This window comes from Balaenoptera musculus, chromosome 1, assembly GCF_009873245.2.
Source record: "Balaenoptera musculus isolate JJ_BM4_2016_0621 chromosome 1, mBalMus1.pri.v3, whole genome shotgun sequence".
Classification (NCBI taxonomy): domain Eukaryota; kingdom Metazoa; phylum Chordata; class Mammalia; order Artiodactyla; family Balaenopteridae; genus Balaenoptera; species Balaenoptera musculus.
Genome location: NC_045785.1, coordinates 85,859,807 through 85,878,314, shown reverse-complemented (window position 1 = coordinate 85,878,314; position 18,508 = coordinate 85,859,807). Strand labels below are relative to the sequence as shown.

The following is an 18,508-nucleotide window of genomic DNA, read 5'->3' as shown; positions in this document are numbered from 1 at the left end:
TTTACATTTGGTAGTGTATATATGTCCATGGGGAGGGGGAGGGGTGAGATGTGACAGCGTGAGAGAGTGGTATAGATAATGACTTTTGATGGCCTGCTATTCCAGGCCCTGGGCTGTATTCTGGGGATAACGTGTGGAAAAGGTGAATGCAAACTTTGCCTCCAGGAATGCAGTTTAATCAATTGTGCTGGGAGAAGTTTAGAGTCCTAGGGAAGCGCAAAACATAGTCTGAAGGTTCAGAGAAACTTCCTAGAGGAAGTGGGTTGTAAATTGAAGGCTGAGTGATGTGTAGGAGTTTCCAGGTGGAATGGGGGTGGAAGGGAGGGAGCCACGGGGAGATTATGCAACTTGCTCAACACCATACTGTTAGATTAAGTAGTCATTTTACAGTCATTTTTAAAAGCTATATTAAAAAAAACAGCATGTCTTTAGAAAGTTGTCATCAGCCTACTTATTTCATGCATGTTCTCATCTTTATAAATGAAGGTCTGAATTTTTCATTTTTATTTCTAAAATTGAACTTTTAATTTTATGATTTTTACTATTCATTCTCTCATTATTTTTCATGCAATGAACATTTTATAATATCCAAATATCTTATAGGCCCTGTCCAGGCACTAAGAATACAAGCATGAGTAAAAGAGAGTCTTTGCCTTCCAGGGACTCAAGGGCTAATGAGAGAAACAGGCTTGTAAATACATAAATTGTAGCATAATGTGCTAATTTGAGATGATATTTGGACTGGGTTTTAGGGCTTGAGTAGGAGTTTCTCTGTTAGAGGGAATATTCATACACAAAGTACAAGCTGATGAATGGCCTCAGGTGACCAGACAATAGTGAGAAAGTCTGTTTAGCTGGAGCAGATGCTGTATGATAAGATAAGGTGGGAAGTGGGTAGGGGTAAGATGGCAGGAAATTTGGCTACAAATTTATGTGGAGTTAAGAGACTTATATGCTAAGCCAGGGGTTTTGAATTTTATCCTATAGACACCCAGGTGACAAATGAGGGGGTTTAAATATGGGAGAGATTTTTTTTTTTTTTTAAAGAAATCTCCATTTTAATTTTTCTTTCTTTCTTTCTTTCTTTATGGCTGTGTTGGGTCTTCGTTTCTGTGCGAGGGCTTTCTCTAGTTGTGGCAAGCGGGGGGCCACTCTTCATCGCGGTGCGCGGGCCTCTCACTATCGCGGGCTCTCTTGTTGCGGAGCACAGGCTCCAGACGCGCAGGCTCAGTAGTTGTGGCTCACGGGCCCAGCCGCTCCACGGCATGTGGGATCTTCCCAGAACAGGGCTCGAACCCGTGTCCCCTGCATTGGCAGGCAGATTCTCAACCACTGCGCCACCAGGGAAGCCCCTGGGAGAGATTTTTATGTTAATGAGGTAATTCTGGTAGGTGATGGATCTTCCTTATCTCTGCTTGGGTTTGCAGCATTTGTAATATTCTTCAAATAGTTGGGAGTTAGAAACCATGAAGTCACCTTTGAGGTGGTTCATATCAGAAGACAAGTGTGTTTCCTAGTATTGGATGCCTGAAATAAGCAAAGTTACTCACCAGTCACAGGTAAGATCCAACAATTGCAGGTGCCCTGTTGGGAAGCTGCAGCAGTAAGATTTTCAGTGTTCAGGGAGGGAGACAACCTGTGCTCACCTGGGCAGCTGCCAAGCTATAGGCTTGACAAGGGTGTGTCATGCATGCCTAATTTCTTCTTCCAGATCCACTAATTATAACTACTGAATTCAGCTTTTCTAAGAGAGGTGAGTAAGATACAGAGAGACACCATGAGTGTTATACCAATAATTGTTTCCCCACATGGAAGGAAGCATCAGGAGTGTGGAATAAACATGTTGCTCCAAGGTGGCCTGGGATTAAGACAGAATAGTATCGATGAAACCAGTTAAAAGACTGTTTTCGTCAGTTTGCGTGGCTACTAATTAAGGCCCAGATTAAGTTAAAGGCCATAGAACTGCAGAAGAACATTCCGAATCCAGACATATTTTTTACGTAGACAGTCAGGGTTTGGTCATCTGATAAAGGGGTGGAATATGGAGTATGTAGCATGGGAATCTGATCAGATGTTCATGATGCCTACAGAACTCACAAATGCAGCAGACAGAACAGATCTGAGGGAAATGGTGATGTGTGTCATTTGGATTTGCTAACCCATTCAACAACTGGAAATAGGACTAGAACTAAGAACATTCTGATTGAAAAGAGACATTAGGAATCATTATCTATCATTTGTCTGTCTTTTCACTGTCATAACCTAGTGCCCAGAACCGTGGTTATTCATTGATTGAATTAATGAATAAAAGCTGTTATAACTTGTACTTTAGATAACAACTTCTTAAAAGTATGATGAAAGAGGACATGTGGTATTTGGAAATCCAGAAGGATCTCACCTACCATATTATGAAGAGGAAAAAAATCAGCTTTTGTTATTGCTGCCTTTTAGGTGGTAAATATCTTTGGAGGACATGGCATCAAGACAGTTTTAATCCATGGTTCTGTACCTTCCCCCTTTCACTAATGCATTTGGTTCCTGATGCTACCGTTTCATTTCATAATGCCTGAGTAATAAAAGATTGGTATATCCTTTGTATCGTTGGCCCAGTGATGAGAATGAATCCTTTTTTAGTCTTCCCTGTACATTGTCTGGCTTTTAACTGTATTTTAGGCAAGAAGCATTCTCAGGAAACCAATAGTAAAACTGTACATATTTTCTTAAAAATTGTCCTAATTGTCAGATTTTTTTCTGGCTGAAAGATTTATTGTCTTTCTATTATAGAATACACTGTGCAGAGTGAGGATAAAGTGGTAGGATTTAAAGCAAGTACTGGCATTTCTGCAGAGTAACCATACAAAATAATGGAATCTTTGCACAGTTTTTCTTTGGAATTATTTTAAACGGGTGAAGGTGATGAGGAGGGAGGTCAAACTGATAACAGTGTTGAAAGTGATTTGGACTCAACATCACATCACTTACAACTGCCTTAGACATCCATTTGAAGCACAACATGATATTTCTGTAATTATTTTACTTCCCTCTAATAACTGCATAGGAATAGGTTTGTTTCCCCAGTGAATAGCTCTGTTCAGAGCCTTCCCTTATCTTTGTTTTCCAGGTTTCACTAGTGGTTGATATCATATGCATTCTTACAGGGAGACAGTGGATAAATCAGTACTTTTCCATCAAATCAAAGATTACATACAAGAAGTAGAGCAGTGGCATGTAACAAGTTTTGCTGGGGAAAGAAGGTAGAAAATGGACAAAATAACATAATTGTTTCAGAGAACAGAAATCTTAAAACATAGGAAAATGTTATTCAACATAGAGTGAGTGTAATACATGTCCAGAGCTTTGTTTACCATAGCCTATTATATTTGTCTTTTAAATACTAGTTAGCTTATGGTATACTAAAGGTTTATTCTGAAACCTAATATTCTTGTGAAGTGTTAAACTACAGTAAGCTGCTGCTGTGAGATGTAAAATCAAGATGTAAAATATAGTGAAATTATAAATTTAGTAATGATGTATATTGTATACTAATGTTCTTAGTAATATGTATTTGGTATAACAGATTATTTTTGTTAATTACTTTGCATTTGTATTCTTGGCTCAAATCACAAGATAAAAATAACAATATACCTATTTAAAATAGTCTTTGGTTAAATTAGATATTGACCTACATACATGTAAGTTGTAATTTCATCAGTTGGAAAATTACGTTGAATCATATTTAATAGATAGCCCCCCAATATGGAAGCTACCCAATTCAAATGTAATATGCACATGTAATTTATTAGGTGTCTCGAATGTGCTGGCATTGCTGGAGGAGAAAGCCAGCACTTACTTGAACATAAATTCAGAGGTCTCGCCTAAGCTTTATATGTTCTAATGCTATCCAGTGCCAACCTTTTTTCCATGCTAGCCATTCTTATAATATTTTGTAATTATGAAGCTTTTTAAATGTTTTCAAAGGACTTTCATTTACACAACCATTTTTTCCATACAAGTGCATGAAAGAGTGTCAAGCATATTATGTTGAGCGAACATCCAATGATTTTCCAAGACCTCTGAAAAGCGTATTGACAATTCACTTTGTTTAACATGGCCCAATGTTTTCCCTGTATTTGCACACTGCTGCCAAATGAGCTACTACATCACCAGTATCATTGCATTACTCTCATAGTTTAGAATCTAAAATTATTCTCTCCTGATGGTGGGATTGAAACCAAATGCTTCAATTTAATTTTAACACCCTTCTAATCCGCCCTCCTACATACTTGTGGGACCTTATTTCCCATTCTTTCATTCTATATTTATTGAGTTTACAAGATTCTGGGTTAGTTTCTCCTGGGTTCACACACACAAAAAAAATACATTGTCCCTGTTTACAGGAGCTTGCAGTCTAATAGAGAGGGAAAAATGCAAAATGCCATTAGATAGACTCAAGGAGAAATAGATAAACTGCTAGCATAACACACAGGGTGGAGAGATGACTTCCAGTTGTAAGCATCAAAGAAGTTTTTATGGAGGCAGTGGCACTGGTAATAGAGATGAGGACTGGGCAGGAATTAAGAGACTAGAGACGGGAAAGCACATTTCATCACAGTGAACAGGCTAGATACCTACAAGGGGTAATTCCTTTGGCTAGATCACAATGCACACAACAAGAAATAGTAAAGGTGGAGAAATGTATCATTGCTAATTCACAAAATGTTTTAGTGTTAGGCTAAAGTATCTGAATTTTATTCTAAAGTTGGTGGGTACCGGAAATCTAAAGGGCTATGTCAATAAAATATGTTCCCCTCACACACAGAGGGAAACATATAATTAGTTTTGTGTCTCCTTTTTGGCTCCTGCTCTTCTCCTATTTCAACCTATACACCTTATATACTCTAAATTATGTTGACAGTAGGACTGCAGGGTAACTTATTCATATTTTAACCCTAAGTACCCAGCACAATCTCACGGGTTCACTGAATGAATGGATAAATGAATGAATGAAGAGATGGATAAATGTTGGGATGAATAGAATGAAATGATTGCTTTATTCTAAATACTCCAACAGAAAATTCACAGTTAAGACAAAAGCATATGAAAGCAATGTTTATGTAAAGTATCACATGAAGGCCAGCAAGTCCTCCTTCTGTTGAGGGAATGGTCAGATGCTTGATACTTTCACTTGCATTGAAAATAGTAGCTTCCTCACTGGTCACCCTGCATTTACTCTTGCTTCCTTATAATCCTACCAGAATCAGCTTTATAAACAGGAATTACATCATTTCATTCCCCTGTTCCAAACCCTCTAGTGGTTCCTACTTTATTTAGAATAAAATTCTTCCCACAGCTTATGAAGCCCTCCTTGATCAGCACTCTGCCTATCTCTAGGCCCCCTCTCCTCTTCTCTTGCTTGCTTTCTTCCACTCACATAAAGCCTCCCTTCTAATCTTCAAGTACATCAACTTCAGCTCATTCTAACTCCTCTGTAACAGTTCCCTCTGCCTGGAATGATCTGCCTCAAGGTCTTCACATGCTGGCTCATTCTTATCCTTTGTTTTAGCTCGGATGTCATCTCATCAAAGAGCCCTCTGTGCCCCTCCATCCCCACCATGATCTTCCATTTCTCAGCCCCCTCACCTCATAACACTCTCATTGATATATCTCTCTTCATAGCCATTTTCACTATCATATAGTTCACTTACTTGTTTACCTTTTATTTTTTATCTTCTGCCAACTGAAATGTACATCCCACAAGGACAGTTCCCTTATCTATGGTTTACTACAGTGCCTACAGCTGGATTTAGTACACAGCAGACAATATTTGCTAATTGAATGAACGAATGCAAGCTAGTACCGTATTTTTTTCCTATGCAATCATTATTAAAGTCCCAGAAGAACATCCTGTATGCACTGCCTTGCTGTCTGCCAGATCCTTTCTCCTTAACCCCTTTTATTCTGCCTTTTGCCTTCATCATTTACCTGCACATGTCATCTTTTTACTGCTCATTGAACTCCAGATCCCCAAATCTGGTTACCTACCTTACATTTCTCCTGTATCTGACATTTCTTGAAATGATCACTTCTTGGCTGTATGGGTCAGAAACATCTTGATTCTCATGAAACTCTGATGATTCCTCTTCTGGCTTTAGTTCAGGTTGTGATTGCTGCCACTTTAAAAAATAAATGGTTCATTCTATTTTAACCCAGGTTTGTGTTCTTTCTCTAGAATTTCATCCATCATGTGACTGTATCTAATTCCAAGGTGTAGGGCCCTCTACTAAGGTCTAGGTGTTTATCTCCAAATGCCTCTGAAGGTATTCCCAGTTGGTACAGCTGTGGCAGATTTGTAGTTAGGTTCAAATCCTGAGAATGTGATCTGTGTAACTTATCTCAGTCTCAGTTTCCTCAGCTATAAAATTAAAATAATACCTATTCTGTGAAGATCCAGAGAGATAACATATACATTGCCTCATCCCAAACCAACCACATGTTCCTGGGGCACTCGATAAATGTTTGTCATTATTATCATCATGAATTCTATTGAATATAGCCTTTGTCAATACCAAAGATAGTTCTTGACTGCATGGTAATACAACCAGTACTCTATATAAAGAAGCTGTATTTTTGAATCGTGCATTTACTTATGTGCTAAAATTGTTTAAAATAAATTCTACTGTATGTTTTAAGTTTGCACTGAAGTATGCCTACAGCCGATTGACAAGGAAAAAAAAAGTCATAAGATGGATATCAAAAAGTAACATTAATGAGCTGCTAAAGCTAAAATTACAGGAACTTATGAAATTGGTTAAACATAAAAACCATTAAACTGTTTACTGAAGCTTCACAGATATACTGCAGCTAATGAGCATTTCTGCTATTTAAATAAGCCCAAATTGAACACACATTACATGGATACATAATTAGTCATGGCAGTCAAACACACATAGACTTACTTTTAAAGCTCTATTTAGGAAATCTTTTCCATTTGATTTATTTTGTTAATTAAAATATTTTTCAGTATTCACTTATATTTTAATAATATTGTTTTCACAAGTAGTGTAATATACTTCTGGCTTTCTATTTGTTTTTATTTATGCTTTAAATGCAGCAAATGAGGATTTTATATTAAACATTTTTTAACCCCTTTCTGTAATTATTTATATCACTTGATGGTATCATCTAGCATTTTAAAAAGTTCTTTCACTGAGAAGTATACATAAAATATTTCAGTAGCCTTTCCACTTTTTTCACTGTCTCCTAATTATCAAGAGGTATTAGGCACCCAAATGTGCATAGAATTATGATGATTATGGTCCAAATCAGATTAAAGGATGATCTATTCCTTCAAGGAGTTTGTAGTCTTAAGTAGATGGTATCATTGAATATAAATAAGCAAATCAAAGTGCAGCATTTGGGAATCCAACTGAGAATTTGAAAACAATCCCCATATATTTTCCTCAAGGACACTGACCTCCTTGAGGAGATCTCTTCCAGAGAAAATGAAATCAGATCTTCAAGGAGTTTAGTGTTTTAAATAGACGGAATTATTGCAGAGAAATAAGCAAATCAAGGTGAAGTGCTTAGACAATTTTAATTCTGAATTGATTAGTTGGTCAGTTTAGGAAATGAGAATGAGACTCCCTATAGAATACAAGTAAAACAAAAGGAGTTGCTACAGGCTATTATTGACATCCATCTTTTGTATTTAACTTGGAGAGCCTAAGCTTGTCTTGGGCATGGAGGGAAAGAAAATTAAATCTGTACTTTTACACTGCCTGAATTCTACAAGCATATCCAAACTGAGCATTATTTAACCATAGCAGTAGGAAAGTCAAATAGTTAAATCAATCAAAAGAAATTAGCCAAGTGCCTATTCTTCTCTAATCAGTGTGTTTGTCACCGTAGAGACTTTCTTTAGAAGCTTTGGGAAGCTTTTGGAAAATACTTGGGTTTCTTCTCTACAATGAGCTGATTCTCTAATTGTGGAAATAAGACCTACAAGAAAGATAATTGCTGCCCCTCCAACCCCAATCTGCTTCATTTAAATTATTCCCATGGTTCCCAAGAGTGAAACTTTAAGAGACTGTTTTTGGCCTATTCCTGGCTTTTTCTTTCCCTCACACCAAGGGTCAGTGGCAAGGAGAGCTTTGGCGTGAGAAATAACTGGATTCATATACTGGCTTTACCACCTCTTGGTTGTATTTAGGATGCTAATACCTACCTTAAAGAGTTGTGCTGTGGTCTAAATGAGACTACTGTATGGAAATATTCAGCATCATGTCTGCCTCACACAAGGGATCAATGAATGCTGATTGCTTTCCTTAACATTCTTCATTAGGTGAGGATGATATAAATGAGATGTAAGAAGTAACTAGGAGAGAATTTCCTTTGGTTGAATTGTTAGAACATGGTAACTGACTGCATGCTGAGATAAGTGGAGAGAAAAGATTCAAAGATTATGCCAAGATTAAGATCTATTTCTAGGTTTTTGTGAGAAGGAAGAATAGGAAAAAGCAGCAGTGAAGGTTAAAGAGTGATCATGGAGGCAAATGGAAAAGCGGAAAGTGTGGTGTCATTGAAGCCAAGATAAGGGACTTTTATGAGGAGGAAGTGGTCATCTGTTGAATGCTACTGAGAAATCAAGGAAGACCGTGCCACGCGTAGGGTGAGACAGTTGAGGCACCGACCTGCCCTTGCACGATCTTGAGCCTAAGGACCTTCTTAAATCTTGTTCTCTGGGTGTCTCACCCCACCCCACCCTAGTTCCTGAAGTGAGGTGATGACGGGAAGGGTCACTGCATGTGGCAATCTGGATCATCTTAGTGATAAGAGTTTCAGTGAAGCTTTGGTGGTCACAATGAGTAGGAGACGTGAAAAAGCAAGCTTACTAATAATTGTGAAATGTGAAAATCCCAGAGGAAGCTTGTGAACTGGGTTTTAGATGTGACCATTTAGAAGGGACAGTAAGGCATCCACATTGGAATCTCTAACAGGCAGCTAGAAGTGTCAGAATAAAAAAGCAGAAGGTAGTGTTTGAGATCACTTCCAGAGAGATGAAGTTAAAAGCACAAGACAACTATATTTTCTGACACAGAAAAGTGTAGTAGACAATATTTGAGAGCTGGGAAGAGGATGATGACACGATGAGGAGGAGCCAGATAGAGCCTAAGGACAGTTTAAAAAGAAGGAGAGTCCAGATAGAGTAGCATTCCGCAAATCAGAGAAGGAGATCAAAATTACCGTGATTCGGATATTGGATGCTATAGAAAGGCAAAAAGGAGGAGAACTGAAGTCACGGAATTTGGTGACCATAGAGACCATATTTTCATAAGAGGGATACACTGGAAGGAATAATTGGGTGGTAAAAAATGTACGTAGTGTAAATTACTCCAGAAATTAGATAAAAGAAGATGTAAGAATGGCAGTGAGATGAGAGAACCAGGTTAAGATCAGTTTTTCAACATAGAAGATGAGAGAGGAGAATATGAGAAAGACAATAGTCTAAAAAGAATCAGAGGTACTTGAGGTTCTGTAGGAGCAGGAAGGTACAGTATCAAGGTTGACTTTTGAGGGGTTTACAGAAAGAAAATGATGAATTGTCATTGTCCGCTCCATTGTGTTTGGGAATGGACAGCATATTGATTCGAATACTCAGAGGCAGAAGGGAGGTGTGAGAACAAAGCTCGTGCCAACCGGACTTGATATTCTTAGTTGAAGGCATTCTGTGGTTCTGTCCCCTCCTTACCCCAGGTTATTCTGTTTAAACACAGCTCTGATATCCTGGCCCTGTAATTAGAATTTATTTGCTCTTGCTGAGATTTTGCTTTCAGCTCTGATTTACTGAGATTATTGCCTCAGCTCACCTTTTTGTTTCATTGTGCTTTGGTCCTCTTGGCTAATACGTTATGTAAAATTAAACAACAAGCACATTGATGAATTCATCTGTTTTCAAGATATCATTTTATTATAAATGTTGAAATTTTTTATTCCCCCCATTGTTTTATAGCATCTCAAACTCTCCAAAGAATACTAATAATCCTTCTTCATTATGATTTCTGTTGTATTGTTTATGGAGAATTCATTTATATTTATGTACTAAAATATAACATTCTTGACATCTTTTTATAAATACTGAGAAATATACTTGTCATATGCTTGTGGGTTTCTCTTCTACATATATGACAGCACAGCTACATCAGTTTAATTGACCTTGGCAATCTGCATCTGCCAGTGATGTGTCCCTGAGGGACGGTTTCTGCAATTTTAAGCTGTGGCTTATTGAAGAACTTGTGTGTCACAATACAGTTAAGTCTATATGAAAAAATCATCTCATGCATAACATTAAGTTGACTAAAAGTTCCTATTTCAAAACCATTTCTTGTTTTAAAGCTACCTCAGAGTGTCTTTGTTTTTTAAGTAAGCTCATTCGAACATAGTAGTGATTAAAGCAGAAAATTAACATAAATCTTGAATGTTTGGTATGAATTAAGGATGTTTTCATTCCTTTTAAAGACTGCATAAAATTCCAGGCACCATAACATTTAACACATTTCTATCCCATTTGCAGAATAATATAGACTGTGAATAAGCACGTTTTGCGATTCTTTTTCAAGTTCTTTTTCTGTTCATCTATGGAACTACCAGGACATATGCTGCAGTCTCCAACAAGATGCAATCTCATGGAAATCTGTGGGGAAACTGTGTATGATCATAACAGAAAATCCCTCTTCCCCCACCCCCATTATTTTATAAACAAGAAAGAAAATAATACAATCCTTCTATTAATATTCATTTAACACTTCATAGGATATGGCAAGCAGTTATTTGGTTTGCAAATGTAAATATACATTTTTCATCCACTTATGCTTTCATTCCTTCCAAGCTAGATAAAGGCAAAACAGAAGATATCCTTCTGAGACTTATTTTTATTGTATTCCAAGTTAAACGTATCAGCAGAGATGTCAGAGAGCTGTGAGGAGTCCATAGAAGGATAGTTACAATGACGAGGAGGATGAAAGTCCCTCTAATAAGAAGCAGCTAAATAAATGAACTCCTTCCTGCCAAATTATGAATAAAAGCATATAGATTTTTTTCACTGAATCCTTAATTTGAGTTCTAAGTTAAATACTTTGGAGCTTTAAAAATATGATTAAGTAATAGAAATAACTACATTTCAAAAGAGTCATCGAAATCGTGAAAAGTGTTATTAGGATCCACAATCAGAATCAACAAAGTTTCAAAAAATTAATTAATCCCCTTTCTCTGTCTCTCATGTTTAAATATTGAGTCCACTGTGCCTACAGGGAAACGATCCTAATCATTTGATGTTCAAGTTGTAATGAATAGTCATTCTTGTGTTAGCTGCTTAGTGCCACTGATTGAAAACATTTCTGACCGACTAAAGCATCACTTATATTCTTATAAGCTGTCCATGTTCTATTTTTTCAATTTTTTCTATTTTTTCTATGATCCTTTATCGTTTGGACAAAGAAAAAGTTAAAATATTAGATATTAAAATGCAAACAAATGATCTCTATTTTGATTTATGTAAGCTTTGCTATACTATTTAATAACATCATAACCAATTGCTTGATCTCTCATTTTTTCTATTTATTTCTTAAATGAAACTATGAACATGTTAAACTTGAAGCCCTCTAAAAAGAGTAGGGGGAAAATTAAATAGGTGATTTTCAAAAGGGGGCTGAGATAATTTTTGCTGTGAGAGAAAAGTTCTGTTTTGGAATGCAGTGTCATAGTTATTTGATTATTTGTGAGGTTAGTTGGATGTTACAAATGATAGAAAAATTAAAAGTTTATATTCAGGTCTGACTTAAAGTTATAATTGAGTTAAATATTGAGGAAAGAAAGCACATTTTAAAAAGTAAACATGAGTATGTATGAATGTTCAGAGACATAAAGTAATACAAAGTGTATCCAATGGAAAGACCCATGAGTAGAATAGTGCTTTTGAATTCACAAATAAATATTCCTAGGTTGGCTTATAGTGTTGGTGCTAAATATTTTAAGAAATGCAAGAATTACTTATTAAACTTCTAGTAACATCTCCTATTTATTGACTGAGTTAGTGATAGAGCTCTAATATTAAAGTGAATCATACCATATGCATTTGTAAATCATAAAAAAGTTATAAAGCACGTTACTCATGAACTTCAACTTAATTCAGCAAGCATTTATTCAGCACCTACTATTTAAGGTGCACTGTACTGAAGAGTAGATTCAAGTTTTGCGAGACCTGAAGCCTATATAACTTGAAGACTTTCTATAAAAAAGAAAAAAATTACAAATTCAAATTTAGGCCTTGAAAGAGGCCCATGCAAGTGAGGGACCCTGAAGCTTAAGCTTCAATAACTTCACAGTATATATGTCTTTGACTCTAATAGCTGCTGTGGGAAATCAAAGATAACTAAGGCATAATCCCTGCATTGCTCAAGCTTAGAGTGAAATCTGTGCTAATCTTCAAGGATATTCTTGTAAAAAAATGAGGAAAATGTATAAAAGAGCTTTGATCTAGTGAAATAATTTTGAATTCCTTCTCATTTAAAAACCATCTTTATTTCAGATCTCTATGTAGGACAAGGTTGTATCAAAGTCTTGGACAAATAAGGTCATTTCTTATATAGGAGAATTATTTTTTACCCCTTGCATGTGAGTGTGTGTGTGTGTGTATGTTTCTATACCATTCAATGATGGTGTGTTACAGTTACCATTATTATAATAGGTTGAATTGACGAGCCATGCTCACTATTGACGTTTTGCAACTCAGGTAACTGTCAACAGATGGTAGTGATGATCTGTTATGCAACGGGGAACAAATGCTAAAGGTCTCTTTTCATGTGACCTTTAAAGACAATAGAAAAATCTTCTTAGAATGCCATTCTGTATTGAAAATAATTACATGAATATTTAATTTTACTCTCAATGAAGGGTGAAATTGCATCAGAGGTACAAACAATAGAAGATTTTTAAATAAAAACCTGAGCATGATGGCATTAATCCATCTACTCATCCATCCATCCATCCATCCATCCATTGAATTGAGTGTCTCTTATGTTTTAAGTGCTGTACGAGGCTTGGTGGCATAGTGGTAAGCAGCATAGCATGGACACATTCTTGTTCTCATGGAACCTACAGTCTTGTGCAGAAAACACAGTCAACAGTAGTCCCTTAATAGTTTTCTAGAATTCTAATATTCTTCAAGTATTCTTCTAATATTCTACAAATATGCACCTGGGTTTATTTTTATGCTTTTTTTCTATTATTGCTCAGAAAAAAATAATTTTAGAATAACATGGTTTACATTTGGCTATTTTATTTTAAACAAATTATTCATCTATTCAACAACTAATTTTTGTATTCTAAGAACTTCCAATATTTTCTCCTTTTGTTTATATTGTTATATTTTCTTTTCAATTGGAGTAAAAAATAGCTCCCTTAGTCTATCTTGAGAAGCTGTGCTTAAAATTCATGATATGAATACCTGGAAAGAACATTTTATCTTAAACACTGGCTCAGTTTGCTCCATCATATATGGTACTGTCTACCTTTCTTCATTTCTTCTCTAGATCAACCCCTTACTCTAACTTAGTTTCTTTTATCTCTTTCAAATATCCAGATCGTGTGACGAGTGAGTTTCCTTTAGGTAATTTTTCTTAAAGGGACTGAACCTCTTCCTTTTCCTGACATGTTTAGATTCATTGGAACACAGCATATTTAGCAGATAATTTAAATCTCTTTTACAGAGCAATTTCCACACGGAACTAATGTTAATGGTTGCATTTGTAGATTTTTACAAAATAAAACAGAAATTGCTGGCTAAATGTAACTGTATTCTGGGTCCATTAAATCGCTTAACATTAAGTGTAAGTAATTTGATGGAAACGTAGAAGATATTGTCTTGTTTTGTTCATAAAACTTGCTGTGAAAGGAAGAGATTGGCAGTTGATTCAAATTCACAATATAACTTACATCTATGTTACACAGGAATAAATTTGGGATCATATGAGTAATAACAAATTTGTGAAAATAATGGTCATGGACAAAGTTTTACAAAATGCATTTTATAACCATTAGAATATTTAAAGGACTGTAGTCTGCCAAACTTCTTACACATAAATACCAGATCTGAAACACTGCCCAAATCTGTGGTCTTTAACACCTACATGTGAGTTTTATTTTGAATTGGTTAAGTCAGTACACTTTGAATGTGTTGTTAACTAAGATATTTCATTAACTTTCCATTTTTATGGTTCATTAAAAACGGTTGCTTGAATCCCTAGAACAATAATTACATCATAATTTTTCTTAATTTTCAAATTATTGTTATGTGATGCACAGATTAGTCATTGCCTGTTGTCTTTCACTTTTTTCCAGTAAAAGAAGCCTTGAGCCCTATAAAATTTAACAGATGGGATCTCCCAGAAGTAGATCCAGAAACTATGCAAACCAGTGAACCATGGGTGTTTGCAGGTGGTGATGTTGTTGGTATGGCTAACACTACAGTGGAATCCGTGAATGATGGAAAGCAAGCCTCTTGGTACATTCACAAATATATACAGGTAGGTGTTTGCCATCAATTTCAGTTAATTTTTTTCCAATGGATAAGTACATCTTTATTTTTGCTACTCATTCATATGAGCATTTCTATAAGGTATATAGTAACTATATATGCAATAGGTCACATACATATTTGCTTGGATAAAATTTTTTAAATGTGGACTGGATAGCAGACCTGTTTAGGTGATTGAAAATTCATTTGTGCATTTCTACCAGTGGAATACTATGAAGTTATTCATCCTGTATTCAAAATATTTATCAATGCTTAAAGACATAGCTAATACATTTATCAAATCTGGATGATATGCAGTATGATATAGAATCTATATTCCTAATAATCTAGCACAGTCCAGAAAATTATGTTGTCTGTCCACATGGATCAGTGAGTTCCTATTCAATTCCTAAATTATATGCACCTAATTGAAAAGAAAACAAATATTTTATAAATTTCAATTGTAATTATTTTTTCACTATTTACTGTTGTGATACAAATGCAGAATGTAAAAATGATAAAATACAAAGTTAAACATACTCTGGTACAGTAATTTTGTGCTCTTGGGGAAAAAAGCCATATCTACTAGATTTCAGTTGTCTTACTTTTTGACAAAATGCTCTGTTCTTTTCTTGCTCTATAATTTAACTAAAGGTAGACACAGTGACCTCATTTACATAAAATGTTTCTGGAAAAGTTTGCTCTCGTAAATAAAATCCTTATTTTCCTTTCCTATTCAAGAAAGGCTCTAAATTCACGATATAATTCCTGCCTCCCTTCTTTTGGTTTCTTTGGTTGCTCACATGCTAGCAAAATTCACTTTGTCTTTAATGTTTCCTTGAATATTTTTCTTCCTCTTTGTCACCACCATTTAGTCTATTCTGGTTGTTCTCTACTCTTTCTGTAATTCATCCATGACTACTTACTTACTAGGTAGGGCCTGGACTTGGTACTATTACATCATATTTTTTATGTTGTTAGTTAACCAACCTACTCCCACCTCACCTCGGCATCTCTGAGTAGTGGGGCTTGAGATGTTGGGATCTGGGCCAGAGTGTGGTGTGGTGTCCCATAGAAGTAAAGCTCTAAGAATGGGTGTAAACCACAGCCTATTGGTTGTGCCTAGAGACAAAAGAAGCAGTGTTTTGGGGAGATGATAAATCTAAAATTAAGAATTCTGTCCAAATCATTCATAAATCGAAAGGGACTAGGCTAGGAAGAAAAGGGGAAAAGGAATGCAATTTTAACAGACAGAAATCTGGGAATACAAAGGAGACATGTCGGTAGTGGTTTTGGCTCTAGTTGCTGCAGCATCTGTATTTTGGAGAGTCCATATGGCCTCAGAAATTCACAGCAGGAACAGTTCAAGACAACTACCCAGGATGGACTCCTGCTTTGGCTTTTTCACTTTTTCTGTCCCAAAACTTATCACTCTTTTAATTTTCTCATTCTACTCTTATTTCTTATTTTCAGAGTGTTCTCCCAAGGTTCCCAAGTGCGTAACTCCCTAATCTGTATCTCCAGTAGGGCATTCTCTTCCATGATCCAGCTGTCTGCTAAACATCTTCACTTGTCTAAACTACATTTCAAATTCAGCACTCCATTTGGATATATATCTTACCTACACTTCAAACTCACTGCTTTTAAACCAAACATGATCTCCTAAACTTGTTTCATCTCCAGTATTTAACATTTCTGATTCCCAGAGTCAAATCCTCTACATCAATGGTACTCAAACTCTGGATTACTCAGACTAATAAAATTTTCAAAATCAATTTGGAAACCAATATAGGGTTGATTGCTTCTTGTTTTGCTGAGTAACAGCATTAAACACTCAAACACATGAAATTATAATATTTACTCGCATTTATTAACAAGAAAGTTTATGAGAAAAGTAGGAAACAGCACAGTCTCAGAATAGAGATAATTCTTAAGAAAACACAGTTGAAAGATTTATGCTAGTGTGTTCACACACCTATTTTTCTCATATAACAGCACTGCTGTACACACCCTTATTTATGAGTTATTTATCTAAATTTTCTTTTCTTCTCTCTCTCATATATGCCTGGTCAATTCTATCCCTGTAAAGAATTTCATACACTTATTTTAATTTGCTTATTTTTTGTGTGAAATACGATTTTTGGTTGACTAGACATCTTACTGACCAGTCTGTTAACTCCTTGAAGAAATGAAAGTAGACCCAGGAGAAGGGAAAAGGCTTTTGTGCTACGCCAGATAAAACCTAATGAAGATGTGAATTCAGTTTGCGGAAGTGAAAATGGTGGGAAGGCAGAGATGCTAGAGAGATTTGAAAAGGTAAAATTGAACATAGGCAAGTGGAGAATGGCGTGTGTTATTGTTTTCTAAATACTTAAATCCATTTGTAGCTTTTAAATTAAAAGACATAGAGAATGTTTACTGTATTTTATGATGATGGTGGTTTTGTAGTGCTTCACAATTATCATTCAGAAAGATTCTTAAGGGTATTTTTTTTTTTTTTTTTTCACTGTTATCTTTCTACTTCCCTGAATCTGATAAATGTGTGCTGATAAAAATGAGCAATCATTTTACTTAGTTGCCACTTACTCATGAAAAGAAAGACACAGACTCTTAGGTATTATGAAAAAAAAAAAGTGCATGTGCTTTAAATATGTATTGCTAGGAATGATAGTGTTTAAAATATAAAAAAATTAAAAATTTGTGACCAGTAAAAGTTTTGGGTTTGGCTGAAGAATTCAGACTTGTCAAAGAAAGTATTGAATGGCATTTTAGAATACAGTAAAAACAGAAGGTAGATAAAATCTCTGTCAGGTAAAATGAACACTTTCACTTTCCTGCGAGGGTGTTGGATACAAAGTGCTAAGCACTTATGAGACTAAAAAGGAACATATAGACAAAGTAGGATTTTTCTCTCTTTACACTGTCAGTAACTTAGTTCTGGCCTCTATCACCTCCTAAAATTGCCCCCAATTTCCCCCTGTCAAATCCAAGGCCCCTGTGCTGCAGCCAGAGTCATCTTTCTAGAATACAAATTTGATCCTAATTTCCTCACTTAAACCCCTTCAGAGGCTCCTCTTTATACTCAAGATAAAGCCCAAACTCCTTAGCTCGTGATACCAATTTGAATTTCCCCCAACACATAAAGATATCTCCTACATCTGGGCCTTTCCCGACTCCACCCATTTCACCTGTCTGTATCCCGCTTGTCCTTCAGGTTTTGCTTCCTTCTCCTCTTCCAGAAACACTTTCCTTCTAGTGTGTTCTTTAGCATCCTATGTTTCCCTGATTGAAGCCTTCTTACTAGTCTGATGCTACACAAGCCAGTGGCGTGCTAGTTTACTAATATACTCTCAAAATAAAGAGTGTATTCATCATTAAATAGGAAAAAACGTAGGGATAATTGATTTTAAAGGAATTTAAAGAAGAGTTAAGAAAACTAATATATTTGTTATATAAGTTAATTAGCACTGTAAATAACTAGTGTTTTCTTACCAATGTAGCATTAGTTTAGAAAAATTTATATAATGCCTGAAGTGTATTCGTGAATGAAGGTTTATAACACCTTGTCTTATGTTATACTTTGGGGAAACATGCAACACTAGATAGTGGACTTAAAAAAATGATTTTATACATACATTATAGTATTGATTCATACATGCAATCATTGAATTGGATATTTAGAATTTCTTTGAAATACACTTTTTCAGGTAAATGAGATTATTTAAAGACACACATGTTGGGATTTCAATAATTCCCATAGTGATCTGAAGTGAGCTTCACTTAAATTTTATTAGTTAATTTAATCAATTACCACTTATTGAGTACCAGCTGTTGGGTCTAACACTTGACTTTGAGAGGGTACCAAAGTGAATAAATGAGGAGAAGTATAATAGAGTACTTAGAAATTTGAGCTCTGAACTAAACAGATCTGATTTCAAC

The 18,508-nt window shown here is 35.6% G+C and overlaps 1 protein-coding gene across 1 annotated transcript in view; it reads left to right on the top strand.

Annotated features, from left to right (window-relative positions):
• DPYD (dihydropyrimidine dehydrogenase) overlaps positions 1–18,508 on the top strand; it is a 794,060-nt gene that overhangs the window by 373,943 nt on the left and 401,609 nt on the right. The window contains 1 exon segment of the mRNA XM_036825276.1: positions 14,395–14,579. Coding sequence (XP_036681171.1) covers positions 14,395–14,579 — 185 coding nt within the window.